Source organism: Dermacentor andersoni, chromosome 8 (assembly GCF_023375885.2).
Source record: "Dermacentor andersoni chromosome 8, qqDerAnde1_hic_scaffold, whole genome shotgun sequence".
NCBI lineage: Eukaryota > Metazoa > Arthropoda > Arachnida > Ixodida > Ixodidae > Dermacentor > Dermacentor andersoni.
In genome coordinates this window covers 20,740,309-20,756,781 of record NC_092821.1, presented here as the reverse complement: position 1 = coordinate 20,756,781, position 16,473 = coordinate 20,740,309, and the positions used below count along the sequence as shown (strand labels likewise).

The following is a 16,473-nucleotide window of genomic DNA, read 5'->3' as shown; positions in this document are numbered from 1 at the left end:
TAGCATATTAGGCAGTTGTCAGCAGTGCGCCAAGGATTTGTAACCTGCTGCAGTGCACTGAAAAATGGAGCCGCCGGCTGGCGAGGCGAAGGCGGAGGAGAGAACACCGGCGGGCGAGGCGCTGAAGGCGGAGGAGACAACCCCGGCAGACAAGGCGCCCGTAAAATGGCTTCAGCATACGTCCGAGGCGCGGCCACGGGAGCCAGCTGACACGGTGGTGGAAGAGCTTCAGTCACTTGCTCTTGAATTACCAGTCGGATCGCTGGAGCCAAATATTGAGAAGGCTTATCCGTGGTCGGCAAAATCGAGAGCTGTCGCGCGACCTCCTCGTGCACAAATTCGTTTATTTGCGTCATCAAAGTTGCGTGGTTGTCGCCAATAACCAATGCTGCTAATGAATCTTCCGTAGGCGGTGGGAACCGAGCTAAGATGGGTTGTTTCCTTAGCTCGTCAAAACTTTGGCACAAATTGATAACTTCGGCCACGGTACACGCATGCTTCGCTAACAACATTTGAAAAGCATCCTCATCAATGCCTTTCATAATGTGTTTTATCTTGTCCTATTCTGCCATTGACGGATTCACGCGCTTACACAGGTCAACGAGATCTTCGATGTAACTTGTGAAAGTTTTGCCGTGACGTTGCGCACGCTCCCGTAAGCATTGTTCTGCGCGAAGCTTGGGCACAGCGGGGCGCCCAAACACTTCTGCGAAACTTGTCTTGAATGTGCTCCATGTTGTAAAATCGTGTTTGTGGTTTCGGAACCAGAGGTTCGCGACGCCGGTTAAGTAAGACAGCACGTTGTGCAACTTGGTGACGTCGCCACACTTGTTATGCTGGCTCACCCGTTCGTAAGATGACAACCAGTCCTCCACGTCATGATCATCGGTGCCGCTAAAGATGGCAGGATCACGCTGGCGCAACACACCAGAAACAATGACCGCCGGAGGCTGTGGTGCATCTTCCTGGGTGGTTTCGTCAGGCATGGTCGAAGCAGTCAGTAGTGTCCGGTTTCGGAGTTCCAGTTTCCGAGGTTACCCAGCAGCTCCACCAAATGAAATGAGGTTTATTGCAGCTCGTTCGAGGGATCGCAAGTAGCTCTCGATCACGAGTCCTAGTCCTTCGAATCAGCAGCCCGAGCTCCGGTCTCGCGCTGCAGCGGTAGCAGTCCGCACAGCGCCACATGCATATTACCCACTATAGTATCTTCTTTAAATGGGACTTGTTCTGAAAGCGCCAGTGGCCAGCCGGATACCTAGATGGTGGACGGGATCTAGCATCTTTAGTGTGCTCGTGGTGGCAGAATGATAGATCACGGCACCATAGTCAGATCGTGATCGAATGAGGCTCTTGTAAAGATTCATTAAGCACGTCCAGTTGCTGCCCCATGTAGTGTGGGATAAAATTTTCAGTAAGTTCATTGTTTTTAAGCATTTCACCTTGAGATATTTTATGTGTGAAATAAAAGTTAGTTTAGAGTCAAGTATAATGCCTAAGAACTTGTTTTCTTTATTCACAGGTATTTGTTGCCCCCACATTTTAATATTGGGATCTGCAATGAGCCCTAAGCACACAAGAACAGTTGGGGTTCACTTTTAATTCATTTTTGCTTGCCTATTTGGACACTTTGTTCAAGCCCTGTTGTACTTGCCTCTCACACACTGCAAGGTTGCAGGATTTGAAACCTATTTGTATGTCGTCTACATAGACAGAATAAAAAATGACTGGTGGTAATGAAGCATGAAGCATGTTCAACGTCACGATAAAGAGCATGCAGCTAAGCACGCCTCCTTCGGTTACACCAGTTTCTTGTATAAAAAGTCACAACAATACATTGCCTATTTTCACGCTGAAGGTACGATTGGACAAGTAACTTTCTAGTATGTTTAACATATTTCCACGTATGCCCACTCCCGACAAGTCTCCCAAAGTCCCATAACGCCACCTTGTGTCATACGCCTTCTCCATATCAAGGAATATCGATAAGAAAAACTGTTTATGTACAAATGCATCACAGATATTTCCTTCAATGCGCACAAGATGCTCAGTTGTGGACTGCCCTTCTCTGAAGCCACATTGATAGGGATCAAGCATATTGTTCAGTTCAAGAAAATGTATGAGTCGACGATTAATTGTTTCTTCAAAAAGCTTGCACAGGCAACTTGTAAGAGCTATTGGGCAATAACTTACTGCCAAGGAAGGGTCTTTACCCAGCTTCAAGACGGGAATTATAATAGCTTCCTTCCATGAGGATGGGAGGTTTTCGGCAGCCCAGATATAGTTGAGAAGTGCCAGAAGTGTCATCTGTGTTTCGTGTAAATTTTTAATCATTTCATACATGATTCTATCAGCTCTCGGTGCAGAGCTTCTACATGTGCTCAAGGCAGCTTTAAGCTTGGCAATATTAAAAGGATGGTTGCTTGGTTCATTCAGACGGCATTTACGGTCCAGTGACTTAAGTTCAGCTACTTGTTTAGAGTTAAGCAATGATGTTGTGTAATGTGTGGAGCTTGATACATGCTCGAAGTGTTCACCCAGAGCATTGGCCTGGTCTTCCAAGGTAATCCCTTGGTCGTCAACTAATGGCAATGGGTGGATTTGCTGCCATTTTAGGTTTCTTACATTATTCCATACTTTAGACTCTTGAGTGTAGGATGTGATGCCCGAGAGAAACTTCTCCCAGCTAGCCCTCCTTGCCCTTCTCCACATGCGCCTTCCTTGTAATTTTGCCAATTTATATTCTATTAGGTTTTCTGCAGACAAGGAGCGACGCAACAAACTCCACACTTTGTTGTGTTTATTTCATGCCAGCCTGCACTGCTCATTCCACCAGGGGACCCATCTTTTGCATGAGAGTCCTTGTGTTTCTGGAATGATTTTTTTCTGCTGTCTCGAGTATAAAACAAGTAAAACACGCTACTGCTTCATCTACGCTAAAATCGGTGATAAGATGTTGTGATAAGTAAGTGGATTTGTTGAAACGATTCCACTGGGCGGAGGCTATAGTTTCCACCAAGGGGTATGTGGAGGCATTCGTGTTGACTTATTAAATTTAACATTACAGGGAAGTGGTCACTTTCATAGGGATTTTTGGTTACATGTCATTGCAAGTCACTGAATATTGAATCAGAGCCAATCGACAGGTCTATTGATGAATATGAGTTATGATAAAAATCATAATATGTTGGCTCCTTCCTGTTGAAGAGCCTTCCTGTTGATATGTTGGCTCCTTCCTGTTGTTATTGGCCCCTTCCTGTTGTTTTCCTGTGAACCAAAGTTTACAAGAAAAAACGACCTCTAGCGTCGCATCGCGAGTCTCTTCACATGGTGTCGTGGGCATTAAAATCACCTATGAGTATGTAGGTGCCCGGAAGCTGATCAATTCGGTTATAAATATTGCTTTTTGCAAGGTGGTAATTTGGGTATAAGTGCGGTATATGCAACATACGGCAATTAATTTATTAAAAAGGATTGCCCGAACTGACACTGCCTCAAGGGGCGTCTCAAGGGCGACATAATGACAAGTGACAGACTTGTCAACAACTATAGCTACACTGCCAGACGAGGTGTTCACCTCGTCGCGGTCGTTACGACAGATGGTGTACGGAAGAAGAAAGTTTCTTTGTGTAGATTTAAGATGTGTCTTCTGAACATGCAGCACTTTTAAAATGTATTTGTGCAAGAGTTCTTTAATGTCATCGAGATTGTGGATAAGACCTCTAACGTTCCATTGTATTATTTGTGTAGCCATATTGTTTGTGTTTTTATGCTGTGTGTCAAGAGGAGTCAAGTTGGCTTATGGAGCCTTTCCAGGCCCATGGATTCGGGTTTTGTCTTTCTTGGAGCGGTCACGAGATTCATGCCGCTCCCAAGGTGCTGGATGCGCCATCTGGCTTGGGGTTGTGTCCATCAACTTTTGGGAGCTGCTGGACTTCCGTTCACATGAACGGGGTGTTTTCAACTTCGGCCTTGCCTTGAAAAGCAGGGCCTTGGAGGCCACCAACCCAGAGGTCAATGGGCCCTCCTTCAGGGATGACGTAGCAACGCTGGCTGATGTCGCCAAGGGGGCTGGTGGCAGGGCCGCAACCACACTCTTTGTGGGCCGGGCCGATGCTGGAGTCTGCCGCGACGTTGCCCATTTGCTCGACGCATCAGCATACCTTGAGGCAGAGAAAAAGGAAACTAATTTCCATGCTTCTTGAAATGAAATGTTCTCCTTGATTTTCATTGTGATTATGTCTTTCTGTTTTCCATGTAAGGGCAAGTTCGAAAGTATGCTGCGTGTACACCGTCACAGTCGGGACAGTGGAGTGTGCCACTACAGTTGTCGGATTCGTGTTCGTGTTCACCACATTTTGCACAGGTCGGTTGGCCTCGGCAGCTTTGCGACCCATGATGGTGGAAACATCTTCGGGGATTTGGGATGCAAGGTCTAACTCGAATTTTGGTACATCTTGTTTCTAGGGTTTCCGGTAGCACACTCAACGCAAAGGTGAGGATGTTTAGTTGGAATATCCTGGTTGTCCTGCTTGGTCTTTATTCTTTGCAATTGAATTACATTGTGTTCTTTCCAGCCCTCCAGGAGCTCTTCCTCGCTCAGGCTCAAGAGATCATCAGAGATAACTCCTTTACATGTGTTCAATGATCGATGAGGGCGATAGTGATTGCCACATTACGGAATGCTAAGAGATTTGAGAGTTTGCCATGCTGTTGGTTGCGGACCTCAAGAAGAAGGTCGCCACTGGTCATTTTTGTCACTTTGTAGCCAGCACCTAGTGTGTCGGTGAGACATTTAGCTACAATAAAAGGCAAAATAATTCTGACTGTCTTTTCAGGGTCTTGGCCATGTATCACATGGAAGTGGGGAGAAGTCCTTGCGCTGGCTGAACAGCTGGAAAGTTTCTTCAGTTCGCCCTCTTTTGGAAAGAGGACGATCGGAAAGAAGGGGGAATGGCGTCTAAGCCATACAGAATTCATTTAATTTCGGTAGCTACACCAGCCACCCACCACTGAGCCCAACATGGGGACACCATGAGTCCAGGAGGAAACGCAGACGCCAGCTGTATGTAGCTACTATAACCCGGGTTTTCGTACAGTCTTGTGACCTTGGGACCCTTCCTTGGGATCCTTCCTGTTGTAATCATGCTTTGAAAAAACAAATAAACATTTAATAAAGGGAAAATCAGACATGCACCTGTTCGTAGCAAATGCTACAAAGGAAACCCATACGGGTTCCTCGAAAGAAAAGCCTCACAGTTGAAGAAAAATTCGTCCTGGTCTGGGATTCGAACCTGGGACCGCCGCCTTTCAGGGACAGCTGCTCTACCATCTGAGCTAACCAGGCAGCTAGCAGATGGCAGGGCGAAGTCGAATTTGTCAACTCGAAGCAAAGGCAAGAGTTTGACCTAATCGTTCTGCGGAAACCCACAAGGTGAATGAATGAATGTTTGATGTTTAATGGCGCAAGGGCCAGGTATGGCCCTTGCGCATGGATTTCTATGAAGTTGATGTGACGTGGCTGTAAAGGGGCCTTAAAAATGGTCACTCTAAATTGCGTAAAGTCTATGTGTAATAAGATTACGGCAATGACAAATGATGCGTCTATGAGCATTAAGGTGCAGTGCGAAAGAATTATATGATATCCCCTTCAGCGGCAGTGTGTACAATTGCACACATTAAATTTGGCGCCATGTCGCGCGCCCGCCTTTGCTTCAAATTGCATAACACGCCACGTGAGCATCGAGACATGCTGCTTTAGTGGACAGCTAGCGCCATCTAGGTTTTTTACGGCAAAGCACAAGTCAAAACAAACATTCAAGATGGACGCCTCTACCTTTTACGGATCGGCACGTGAGTGCACTCCGATTATTCTTGTTTTTGCTCGTGTAAAATTGGTTTACAAAAATGATATTCATATCAGCTTAACAAATACGGTTATGGCTTGTTGCAAACAATTTTTTTTTTTTTAAGGATGGCTCGGTGCCGGGCAATGAAATATGTGTGTGTACAATTGTACACATTGCGCCTCAAGGCTGTCTCATCAGATCATTTTACCTGGGCATTTTATTTTGTTTCTAACTAGTAATGCTGAACTTATACATATCTTTTACGCGTTATAGGTCTTAGAGATCATTCAGCATGCCGGCAAAAGGCATCAACGACGTCGGCCTAGGCTTTTTTGGCCAGAATAGCTGACGGGAACATCTCAGATGGGGACTTCTCAGACGATGAATTCGAAGAATCTGCCGAAATTGTGGTCAATTTGGCCACTACTCAAAAGAATGTTTATATTTTGCTATTATTTAGTTCTATAACTTTTTCATTTTATTCTAGACTTCTTCAAATGAAGATTCTTACCTAATGGACCACGACATCAGTAGCAGTGAAGATGAAGAGAATGTGCAGCCACCGCCAACAAAAAGGAAGAAAACGGTTGTGAATTGGATTAAGAAGAAATTCTCACCAGTAAACACTGAGTGCAGGTTCACACTGACCAAGGATCAGCTATTTTTGAGCCGCTTGAGTACTTTGTGAAGTATTTTCCAGAGAACATTTTTGATGACATAGCGCATTTCACCAACATTTATGCACTGCAAAGAGATGGAGTAGAGCTAAATATCACATCGGCAGAAATCAAAGTTCTCATTGGCATTATGATACACATGGGAATCTTGAAGTTTCCTCACATCCACATGTATTGGCAGGAGGACACAAGAATACTATGTATTGCGGATGCAATGACATCCAAACAATTTTTCAAGCTTCGAGCAGCACTGCATGTTACTGATGGCAATGCTCCGCTGGATCCACCGAAGAACAAGTTTTGGAAAGTGGCACCAATCATTGATGCTGTCAGAAGTCGATGTCTTGCTCTGCAGCCTCTCGCCGAAAGCAGCATCGACGAACACATGGTGCCCTTTACAGGAAGGGTCCCTGCTAAGCAGTTCGTGAAGAATAAGCCAAACCCTGAAGGAATAAAAGTATTCGTCCGCTGCAATTCGGACGGCATGGTGCATGATTTTGAATTCTACCAAGGGAAAGGCACTAATCTAAGTAAGAACCATTCACATTTGGGTCTTGGTGGATCGGTCGTGATGCGACTTGTGGAATCACTCCCGCACGGTCTGAACGTTAGATGCTACATGGACAATTATTTTTCTTCTGTGCCGCTCTTCCGAGAGCTGAAATTGCTTGGTATTTTGGCCTCTGGTATGATTAGGGCTAACAGAATTATAGGCTGGGAGCTCAAAAGCAAAAAAGAATTGAAAAAGGAAGGGCGTGGAAGCTACGACTTCAAGATTACCGAAGAGGAAGACGTCGTCATTGTTCACTGGCACGACAATGGTTCAGTCAACATGGTCTCTACAGTTGTAGGACTACGCAACATCACTGAGGTGAAGAGGTGGAGCGAAGCTGCCAAGGCACATGTCGACATCGATTGTCCGCAGGTTATCGCCGAGTACAATCAATTCATGGGTGGCGTCGACAAGCTGGACTTTTTGATGTCGCTCTATCCCCTCAAAGCAAAGACAAAGAAATGGCCAGTAAGAGTTATCTCCCACTTCATTTGCTTCGCAGTGTGCAACAGCTGGCTTGAATACATTCGCGACACGAATGCAGAAGGACTGCCCTAAAAGTAAGTGAAAGATGTTATGGCATTTCAATCGGACATTGCACGCCGTTTGATTTCAAGAAACAGGACTGCGCCAAACAGGAGGGGAAGACCAAGCACCACCTCTCCAAATCCTGTCCGAAAATCACGTCGGTATGCCCCTGCCAACAAATTCCACAAGGTTTGACGGCAATAACCACTGGCCCATTCACATCAGTGCGAACATCCCGCAAAGTTGCCGAAACACAGGTTGTGCTTCGAAGTCTCGAGTTTGCTGTCGCAAATGCGGTGTTTTCTTCTGCCTAAGTGCCACAAAGGATTGCTACTATGAATTTCACGTCAAAAAGTAGGATCCGTCGAAGCAGGCAAGCTGAGATGCATTGTAAATACACTCTTAAGTACTTTTGCCAAGTTAACAGCAACTGACAGCAGTTGTTCCTTGTGTAAGTGGCCGTCGAGATAATTTACGTCCTGGAGGCGCCATGTGTACAAATGTACACATCAGAAAAATTTTTTTGTTGGCTCAATAAACATGTTTTCATTCGTATCACTGAGTTCGGGTCGGTATTTAGAGGCAACATTTGAAGGAACCACAATTTTCTTTCGCGTTTCTCTTAATTCGCGCCTTAAGGGTATATACAAAATATGTCAGATGCTAAAATTGACTAGAGCACCACGGACTCGTTAGGGCCCTTGAGACAAGGGCCTGGAGGCATGTGCTTTACAAGACAACTATCACAGCGAAAGAAAGAATGCGCTATGAATTAAATGGGCTTATAACATGTACGACAACATCATTCAAGGAATCGAGGGCTGCTTTGGTGTTAAAAAACGGTTCTTTACTAAGAAACATAGCCAGGTGAAGAGGAACGCAATAATGATATGCAAGAGGAAAATGTTTCTTTCAGCTTCGGCTTTTCCGACACTCCAGGAGGACGTGGAGGACAGTTAGCCTCTCAACACATCTACCACAGGTTGTAGGTTCATTTCCAGTAAGCAGGAAATTGTAGGTGCCAAATATGTACCCCATTCTGAGATGACAGAATTGGACATCTGCTCGTTGCGATTTTGTAGTGGAGGGCCAAAAACCTAACCGTGGCTTTATAACGTGCAGTTTATTATTTATCTCTGCATCCTACATGCGTTGCCAGTGGTTTCGTAGTTTCTTTCGTAAGAGAGTTCAGATCTGTGACAGAAACAGCAACCGTAGGAATAATAGCTAGTGATGCAGCCATTTTGTCAGCTAGTACATACCCAGCATAATACTACATGTCTATGTGATAAATAAATGTTGCATAAGAGTCAGTAAAGTTAAATGAAAACAGGATTTGTATGCTTTTGTAAAGAAATTAATGCTTTTACAAGACTTAACGACTGTGTGAGTATTATTGCTCTGTCAACTTTTAATTTCTTTATATGTTTTACTGCAGACAGTACTGCATATGCTTCTGCAGTGAAGATACTTGCCAGGGGGTTTAATGCCTCACATTTAGAAAAAGAGCGACCAACGGGAGCATAAGATACGCCAGCATGTGATTTTGACACACCTGTGTAGAATTCAGAGCAGGAGTACTTCGACTGAAGTTCACAAAACGCATAGCGATTTCGAGGTAAGGAGCATGCTTTGTGACCTCTACAAAGGATACATCACAGTCTATCACCTGCCACTCCCAGGGTGGTAATAGCTTAGCAGTAGGCATTAGGCAATGTTCGAGAATCGAGACATCCATTTCTTCGCTAAGTTCTCTAACACACAGTGACAAAGGAAGTCTCATAGAGGGTCTGTTATGAAAAAGTGTTTCACATGTCAAGTCGTGAACGGTTGTGGAACACGGCTGTTCCTGATTAGAGTGCACTTTTAGAAAATACGTGAAGCTGATGTATGTTCTCTGAAAATGGAGTGACCACTCATCTGACTCTATGTATAGGCTTCTGACAGGGCTTGCTCTAAATGCCCCAGTGGCCGGAGGATACCCAGTTGGAGGATGGGATCTAGCATCTTTAGCGTGCTCAAGGAGGCAGAGTGATATACCACGGCACCATAGTCCAATCGACATCGAATTAAGCTCCTGTAAACATTCATTAAACACTTTCTGTCGCTAACCCATGCTGTGTGGGATAGGATTCTAAGAAAGTTTATTGTTTTTAGACATTTTGCTTTAAAACGTTTCATTTGTGAAATGAAATTAAGCCTGGAGTCAAGGATAACACCTAGAAATTTGAGCTCTTTGTTGACAGGAATTTGTTGTCCACCCAATTTTACAAAAAGATCTGGAACTAGGCCTCTCTTTCCCATAAAGAGAACACAAGAACTGTTGTGGGGGTTGATTTTAAGTCCATTTTCGTCTGCCCACTTGGACCCCTTGTTTAAGCCCTGCTGTACCTGTCTCTCACACACTGCGGGGTTGCAGGATTTGAAACCTATTTGTATATCATCTAAGTAGACGAAATAAAACATAGCTGGTGGTAATGATGCATGAAGCGCGTTCATCTTAATGACAAAGAGCGTGCAACTGAGTACGCCACCCTGGGGTACACCAGTTTCTTGTATGAATGCACGTAACAGTGCATGACCTATTTTCGGCCGAAGTGTATGGGTGTCTAGGTAGCTTTTTATAACGTTTAATATACTGCCACAGATGGCCAGCACTGAAAGGTCGCGCAGGATTTCGTGGCGCCAAGTTGTGCCGTATGCTTTTTCCATATTAAGAAACAGAAAACATCATGAATTCTTGCTTCGATGCACAAAAGATGGTCAGTTGTAGATCACCCTTCCCTAAAGCCACATTGAAATGGGTCAAGCATTTTGCTGGACTCTGGGAAATGTACGAGACGGCGATTGATCATTTTTCAAAAAGCTTACAAAGGCAGCTCGTAAGCGCTATAGGATGGTAGCTAGTAAGCAATGAAGCATTTTTACCATGCTTCAAAACAGGGATCACAATAGCTTCTTCCCACTTAGATGGGAGATAACCAGCAGCCCAGATAGTACTGAAAAGTGCGAGTAGCGTGATTTGTGTGTCGGAGTGCAGGTGCTTAGGCATATTGTACAGTCGCGGACAGAATATTACAGACCATGAAATCTAAGAAAAAGCTGAATATCTCCGCAACCTCACAACGCAATCTGGTATTTGCATTTTGGACCTCGACTAGAATATGCTAACAACGTTGTCGTGGGCAGTTTTACTGGTTACTGCTACAGGCTGCTCGGGAATTGAGCGTTTTCGGAGATCCCGTGGTCCATTTTATTCTGTCCGCGACTGTACATGATTCTATCGGGGCCGGTGTAGAGCTCTGACATGCTGATAAGGAAACTTTAAGTTCAGCAATGGTAAAAGGTCGGTTATAAGGATCATTTGGGATACATTTCCAATTCAGTGGCTTAAGTTCTTTTATTGCTTTATGTTTCAAAAAGTTCTCCAAATAGTGTGTGGAACTAGACACATGCTCGAAGTGCTCACCAAGAGCGTCGAGCTGGTCTTCCAACTTGTTTCTGTCTATATCAACAAGGGGCAATGGATGAATTTGTTGTCCCTTAATTTTCCTTAGCACATTCCATACTTTTGCCTCCTGTGTGTATGAGTTAATACCAGACAAGAGCCTCTCCCAGCTTGTCTTCTTAGCTTGCCGTCGCGCTCGCCTTTCCTGTGATTTAATATTTTCAATTCTATCAAACTTTCTGCAGTTGGGGATCGCAGCATGGCCCACGCTTTTTGTTTTTTCCGCGCCTCCTTGCTCTCATCATTCCACCATGGAACTCGCCTTTTGGATGTGCTACCGCCTGGTTGTGGAATGAAGTTATTCGCTGCTTCGACGATAAAAGCGGTAAAATAGGCTACTGCATCATCAATACTAAAATCGGTGATAAAATCTCATGATAGGTAGGTCAATTCCTTAATATGGTCCCAGTCGGCAGAAGCTAGCTTCCACCGAGGCGCATGCGGAGGGCATTCATGTTGTACAATTAAGTTTAAAAGTACAGGAAAATGGTCACTTCCATAAGAATTCTTAATAATGCTCCATTTTAAGTAAGGGATAATAGCTGCCGAGCCAATAGCTAGGTCTATAGAATAATGAGAATTGTGATACATATTATAATAAGTTGGTTCGTTTTTATTGAACAGACATGTACCAGTGTTTACTAAAAAGTTCTCTATCACTCAACCTCTCGCGTCGCATCGTGAGTCTCCCCACATTGTGTGGTGAGCATTAAAATCTCCCACAAGTATGTAAGGCTTGGGAAGCTGGATAATGAGGTCATAAAAGTCTCTTTTTTCGAGATGATGGGTTGGGGGTATATAAATGGAACATACAGTGATTAATTTACTGAAAAAAATAGCCCGAACTGACACCCCCTCAAGGGGCGTCTGAAGGGCGACATGTCGGCAAGCTACAGACTTGTCAGCTACTATTGCTACACCACCAGAGGTGTTAGCCTCGTCGCAGTCCTTTCGGAAGATGAAGTAATTGCAAAGAAAATTTGTTTATAGGTTTCAGATGTGTCCTTTGAACACACAGCAACATTAGATTGTGTGTTTGTGGTAGTTATGTAATGTCATCTAGGCTATGAAGAAGTCCTCTAGCATTCCATTGTATTATTTGTGTCTCCATGATGATAAATGTGCCTTGTGCTGTGTGTCTTAAGAGATGGAGATTAGCTCACGGGCCCTTTCCAGGGGCCGTGACATGCTTTTCTGTCTTTTTTGGAGTGATCGAGAGAGGCTCGCCACTCCTTAGGTGCTGGTGGCACAGTCTGGCTGGTTGTTGTGTCTATTGCCTCTTGCGAGGCGTTGGACACGCGCTCTTGCGAGCATCCTGGACCAAAAATTTCAGTAAGAGACTTCAAAACAAAAAATGGTGAAAATATTCGCACTGGTTTGTTTGGTTGTTCCGAGTGAATTACATGGGAACGAGGGAAGTTGTGGACTTAGCGTCCGAAAAACTGAAAGACATCTTCGGTGCGCCCTCGTTTCTGAAGGCAATCGGGGAGTTTAGGAAAAGAGATTTCCATAAGTATAGATGGGGTTTTCGGCCGCGGTGCCATCCACCCACCATGGAGCCCAACAGGGAGACGTGAGAGAAGTTCCTGCAGGAGAAACCCTGCCAACGCCAGCCGTACATCGCTGCTATAACCAAATACAGCATAACCAAGGCTGGCTAGCCACACAAGGTTAACCCTTGCCATCGGGAAATTTGGAAGTGAGGAGCAGTGAAGACGGGAAAAATGAAAAAGGAGAGAGAGAAAGACGAAGATCAAAGAGGAGGACAGGAAAAGGCGACTACCGATTTCCCCCAGGTGGGTCAGTCTGGAGGTGCCATCTACGTGAAGCAGAGGCCAAAGAGGTGTGTTGCCTCCACCTTAAAGGGAGGCCTTAAAGGTCCGAACACCTGCTATCAGCTCAACCCCCAGGATCCTTCTTACCCCAGATATGGCAAGCCGTGCACAGCTAAATGTGGGAGGGCGAGACCCTCATGTGCTCAGGTACGTGGTGTCGCAACACACCAAATGCCTGCTGACGCTCCTGCAGGGACCCACAAGGTGGAAAGAAGTTACTTCTCTCCACCTTGCGGGTTTCCGCAGAATTATTACGTGGAGAGAAGTAACTTCTCTCCACCTTGCGGGTTTCTGCAGAGCTATTACATCAAACTCTTGCCTTTGCTTCGAGTTGTTGACAAATTCGACTTCGCCCTGCCATGTGCTAGACGCCTGGTTAGCTCAGATGGTAGAGCAGCTGCCCCGGAAAGGCGGTGGTCCCAGGTTCGAGTCCCAGACCAGGACAAATTTTTCTTCAACTGCAAGGCTTTTCGTTCGAGGAACCCGTATGGGGTTTCCTTTGTAGCATTTGCTACGCATGTCTCATTTTCCTTTTATTAATTACTTCTCTTCACCTTGCGGGTTTCTGCAGAACTATTATGTCAAATAAATGTTTGATTTGAAAAAAATATATATATACCCATGGTTGGATACCTACACCAGGTTAATCCCTGCCGCCCAGAAATTCGGAAGTGAGAAGTGATAAGAAGACAGGAAAGAAGAGACAGCAAGAGGGAAAGCGAAAGATTGAACAGAGGGACAGGAAAAGGCGACTGCCGATTTCCTCCAGGTGGGTCAGTCTGGAGGTGCAGTCTATGTGAAGCAGAGGCCAAAGAGGTGTGTTGCCTCCGCCGGGGGGCCTTAAAGGTCCGAACACCCGGCAACAGCTAAACCCCCAGGATCCCCCTTTCCTCATAAACGGCTAAGCCACGCACTGTTAGAAGTGGGAGGGTCCAATCCTCGTGTGCTCACCAAAACCCTGCTGATGCAGACACCCCTCTGGGGGACAACACAAAGCTTTGCATACCAGCTTAGTTTCTTTTCAGACAAAAAAGAAACAGGGCCGGCCTCCATTAGATAAGTGTGTCCGTTCCTCACTATCGTCCCGTAATTTCAATTCTTCAGTTTTCAGCTGCTCTCGAGCTTTAGTGGTCCATGATTACATTTAAGAAAGCCTTGTACTCTTATATACAATGAGTTTTACACAACCAAAAATATCAGAAGTCGTATGGCTGTTGCAACCGGCCGTGACACTGAAATTAACGACTACAAAGAATGGAACAACAGGCAGCTAAAGGAGTGAATGTGTCAGGCCAGACTAGTTGGCACGTCTACACACAACAGAAACAGTGAACAGGAAGCAGTAAAATGCCTCACTCTAATTCAAACATGACAAGGGTTGCTGTAGCTTTGAGTCAAGGCTTACGAATCAACAATGACACAAGGTCTCGCTGAACAAGAAAGCTGGGATTGTTGACCGCGCTTTATGCAAGTGACACAACGCGGTTCTTAACAGTACGCATAAAATGCGAGTCTCGTTTGCGTCGACCTAGATATGCTGCTATGCTCCGTCCGACTTCGCGCTGGTAGGACATCACGTAGAACATGGACAAAGATAACGCTTCACCTTAGCAGCAGATAACGTTATTCACGCAGATTGACAGCATATGCATTCGATTGACTGTAGTTGTATTCACGCACGCCACGTGACCTGTGACCCGTGCCTGTGACGTGCTGACCAGCGCCTTTCCGTAAATTTCGTTGGTAAATATAACTGAAACCTGCAATTCTAAAAGCCCGTGCCGCGCGCACGTGCCACACTGAAACCTGCGCGAGTCCGTAATAACATATAGTGAAACTGCAGCGCGCACAACGATTGGATGTCTACAAACGGCGCTTTTTTGTAAACTCCCTGTGTCCTTCGTCATTTGTGCGCGTCGCAGTTTTAAGATGAGCTTCGTCACAGTTAGTGTTTGCAAAGGTTGGAAGCGCCCGCACAACTAATTTGAATGACAGATCTGAACACGAGAATAAAACAGTACCTGGGCACCTGCCTTGTCCGCAGCGGCGACCAACCGGCCTTCCTCATCGAGGTAGACTGAGGGCACGGCATCGGCCTTCAGGTATGCCCTGAGCACTCTCGGACGACCGTCCTCCCGCCGGAAATCAAAGCAGCCGAGAGCGAAGTGTCGGTGGCACACGAACGCCGCTTCCTCGCCGGATTGCAGAGGCGCCCATTCGCGCTCGCCGCCACTGGGACAGGAACGCACGAACTCTATCCACGCCTGGCGTACGCGCGGTTCCAAAGGCAGTGGGTGGCACGCGATGAAACTTGGTGCGGAACGTGAGCCGCACAGAGGCACGCAGCAGCACCGAGTAGTACGCTCCATGGCTAGACTTCTTCGACCAGGCGCCGTTCCCGAAAAGTAGCAGCAGCACCAGCAGACGCCTTCGTATCAAGCCGGTTGAGAGGTGCTGTCAAACGCGCGACTGTCGCGATGCTCCCGCAGATGCTGCTCCCGCGCTACGCAAGCTCTTAGAGCACAACCGTCTTATGGTTAACGCATGTTAACGCTCGACAACACTGAAATGATAATCGGATAAAGCGAATACAGTGCACGTGGACGACATGTGAGTACCGAAAACTCCCTGTCAAATAGCATGATGCAGTCAGTGGACAGCAACGCAGCAGCACATTGGTTTTATCGTTTCGAAACGTAAACTCGCAAAGGCTCATGGGACGCGTCGTCTGCTCTGCGCTTTCGGTTTGGGTTTTACTGACGGCAGTTCCGGCGCACGATTCTCGCCTAGTGCACCGCTTATGGATGAATGGATGGATGAATGAGGCTCAACCTTTTGAATCGGGCGGCGGTGGCGCGCGCCACCTAGTCTTTAATGGTATACACTCTAAGAACAGTTTACACCCTTTGGAGTGTCCCTTCTGCCACACAACGATAATCGTCATCTGCCTTGATGCGTTTCCTTTCTTTAACGCTGCGAGCCCGGAACTTTCCAGTAACAAACGGCACGCGCATTATCAGCATAGAACAGTTTACACCCTTTGGAGTGCCCCTTCTGATAACGCGCGTGCCGTTCGTTACTGGAAAGTTCCGGGCTCGCAGCGTTAAAGAAAGGAAACGCACCAAGGCAGATGACGATTATGGTTGTGTGGCAGAAGGGGCACGCCAAAGGGTGTAAACTGTTCTTAGAGTGTACCTATGTATTTACTCCTTTAGCTTTGCGTTGATATTGTCCACCAATCAGATAGCCCTAGTTTAGTTATTTCTACCTGTTCAAATTCTATTTTACTTTCACTGTCTTTAAAACCCAAAAGTGTTCACTCTAAGAAGAGATTACACCCTTTGGCGTGCCCCTTCTGCCACACAACAATAATCGTCATCTGCCTTGATGCGTTTCCTTTCGTTATCGCTGCGAGCCCGGAACTTTCCGGTAACGAACGGCACGCGCGTTATCAGCATAGAACAGTTTACACCCTTTGGAGTGCCCCTTCTGATAACGCGCGTGCCGTTCGTTACCGGAAAGTTCC

At 45.9% G+C, this 16,473-nt stretch overlaps 1 protein-coding gene across 3 annotated transcripts in view; it reads right to left on the bottom strand.

Annotated features, from left to right (window-relative positions):
* LOC126526617 (uncharacterized) overlaps positions 1-15,645 on the bottom strand; it is an 84,954-nt gene extending 69,309 nt beyond the window's left edge. The window contains exon 1 of one of the 3 annotated variants that reach the window (XM_055068259.1): positions 14,969-15,645. In XM_055068259.1, coding sequence (XP_054924234.1) covers positions 14,969-15,316 — 348 coding nt within the window. In that variant the 5' untranslated portion in view covers positions 15,317-15,645. The remainder of the gene's footprint in view (positions 1-14,968) is intronic. The other 2 variants (XM_050174484.2, XM_050174485.3) reach the window with 2 other exon arrangements.
* Positions 15,646-16,473: the final 828 nt, after the last annotated feature.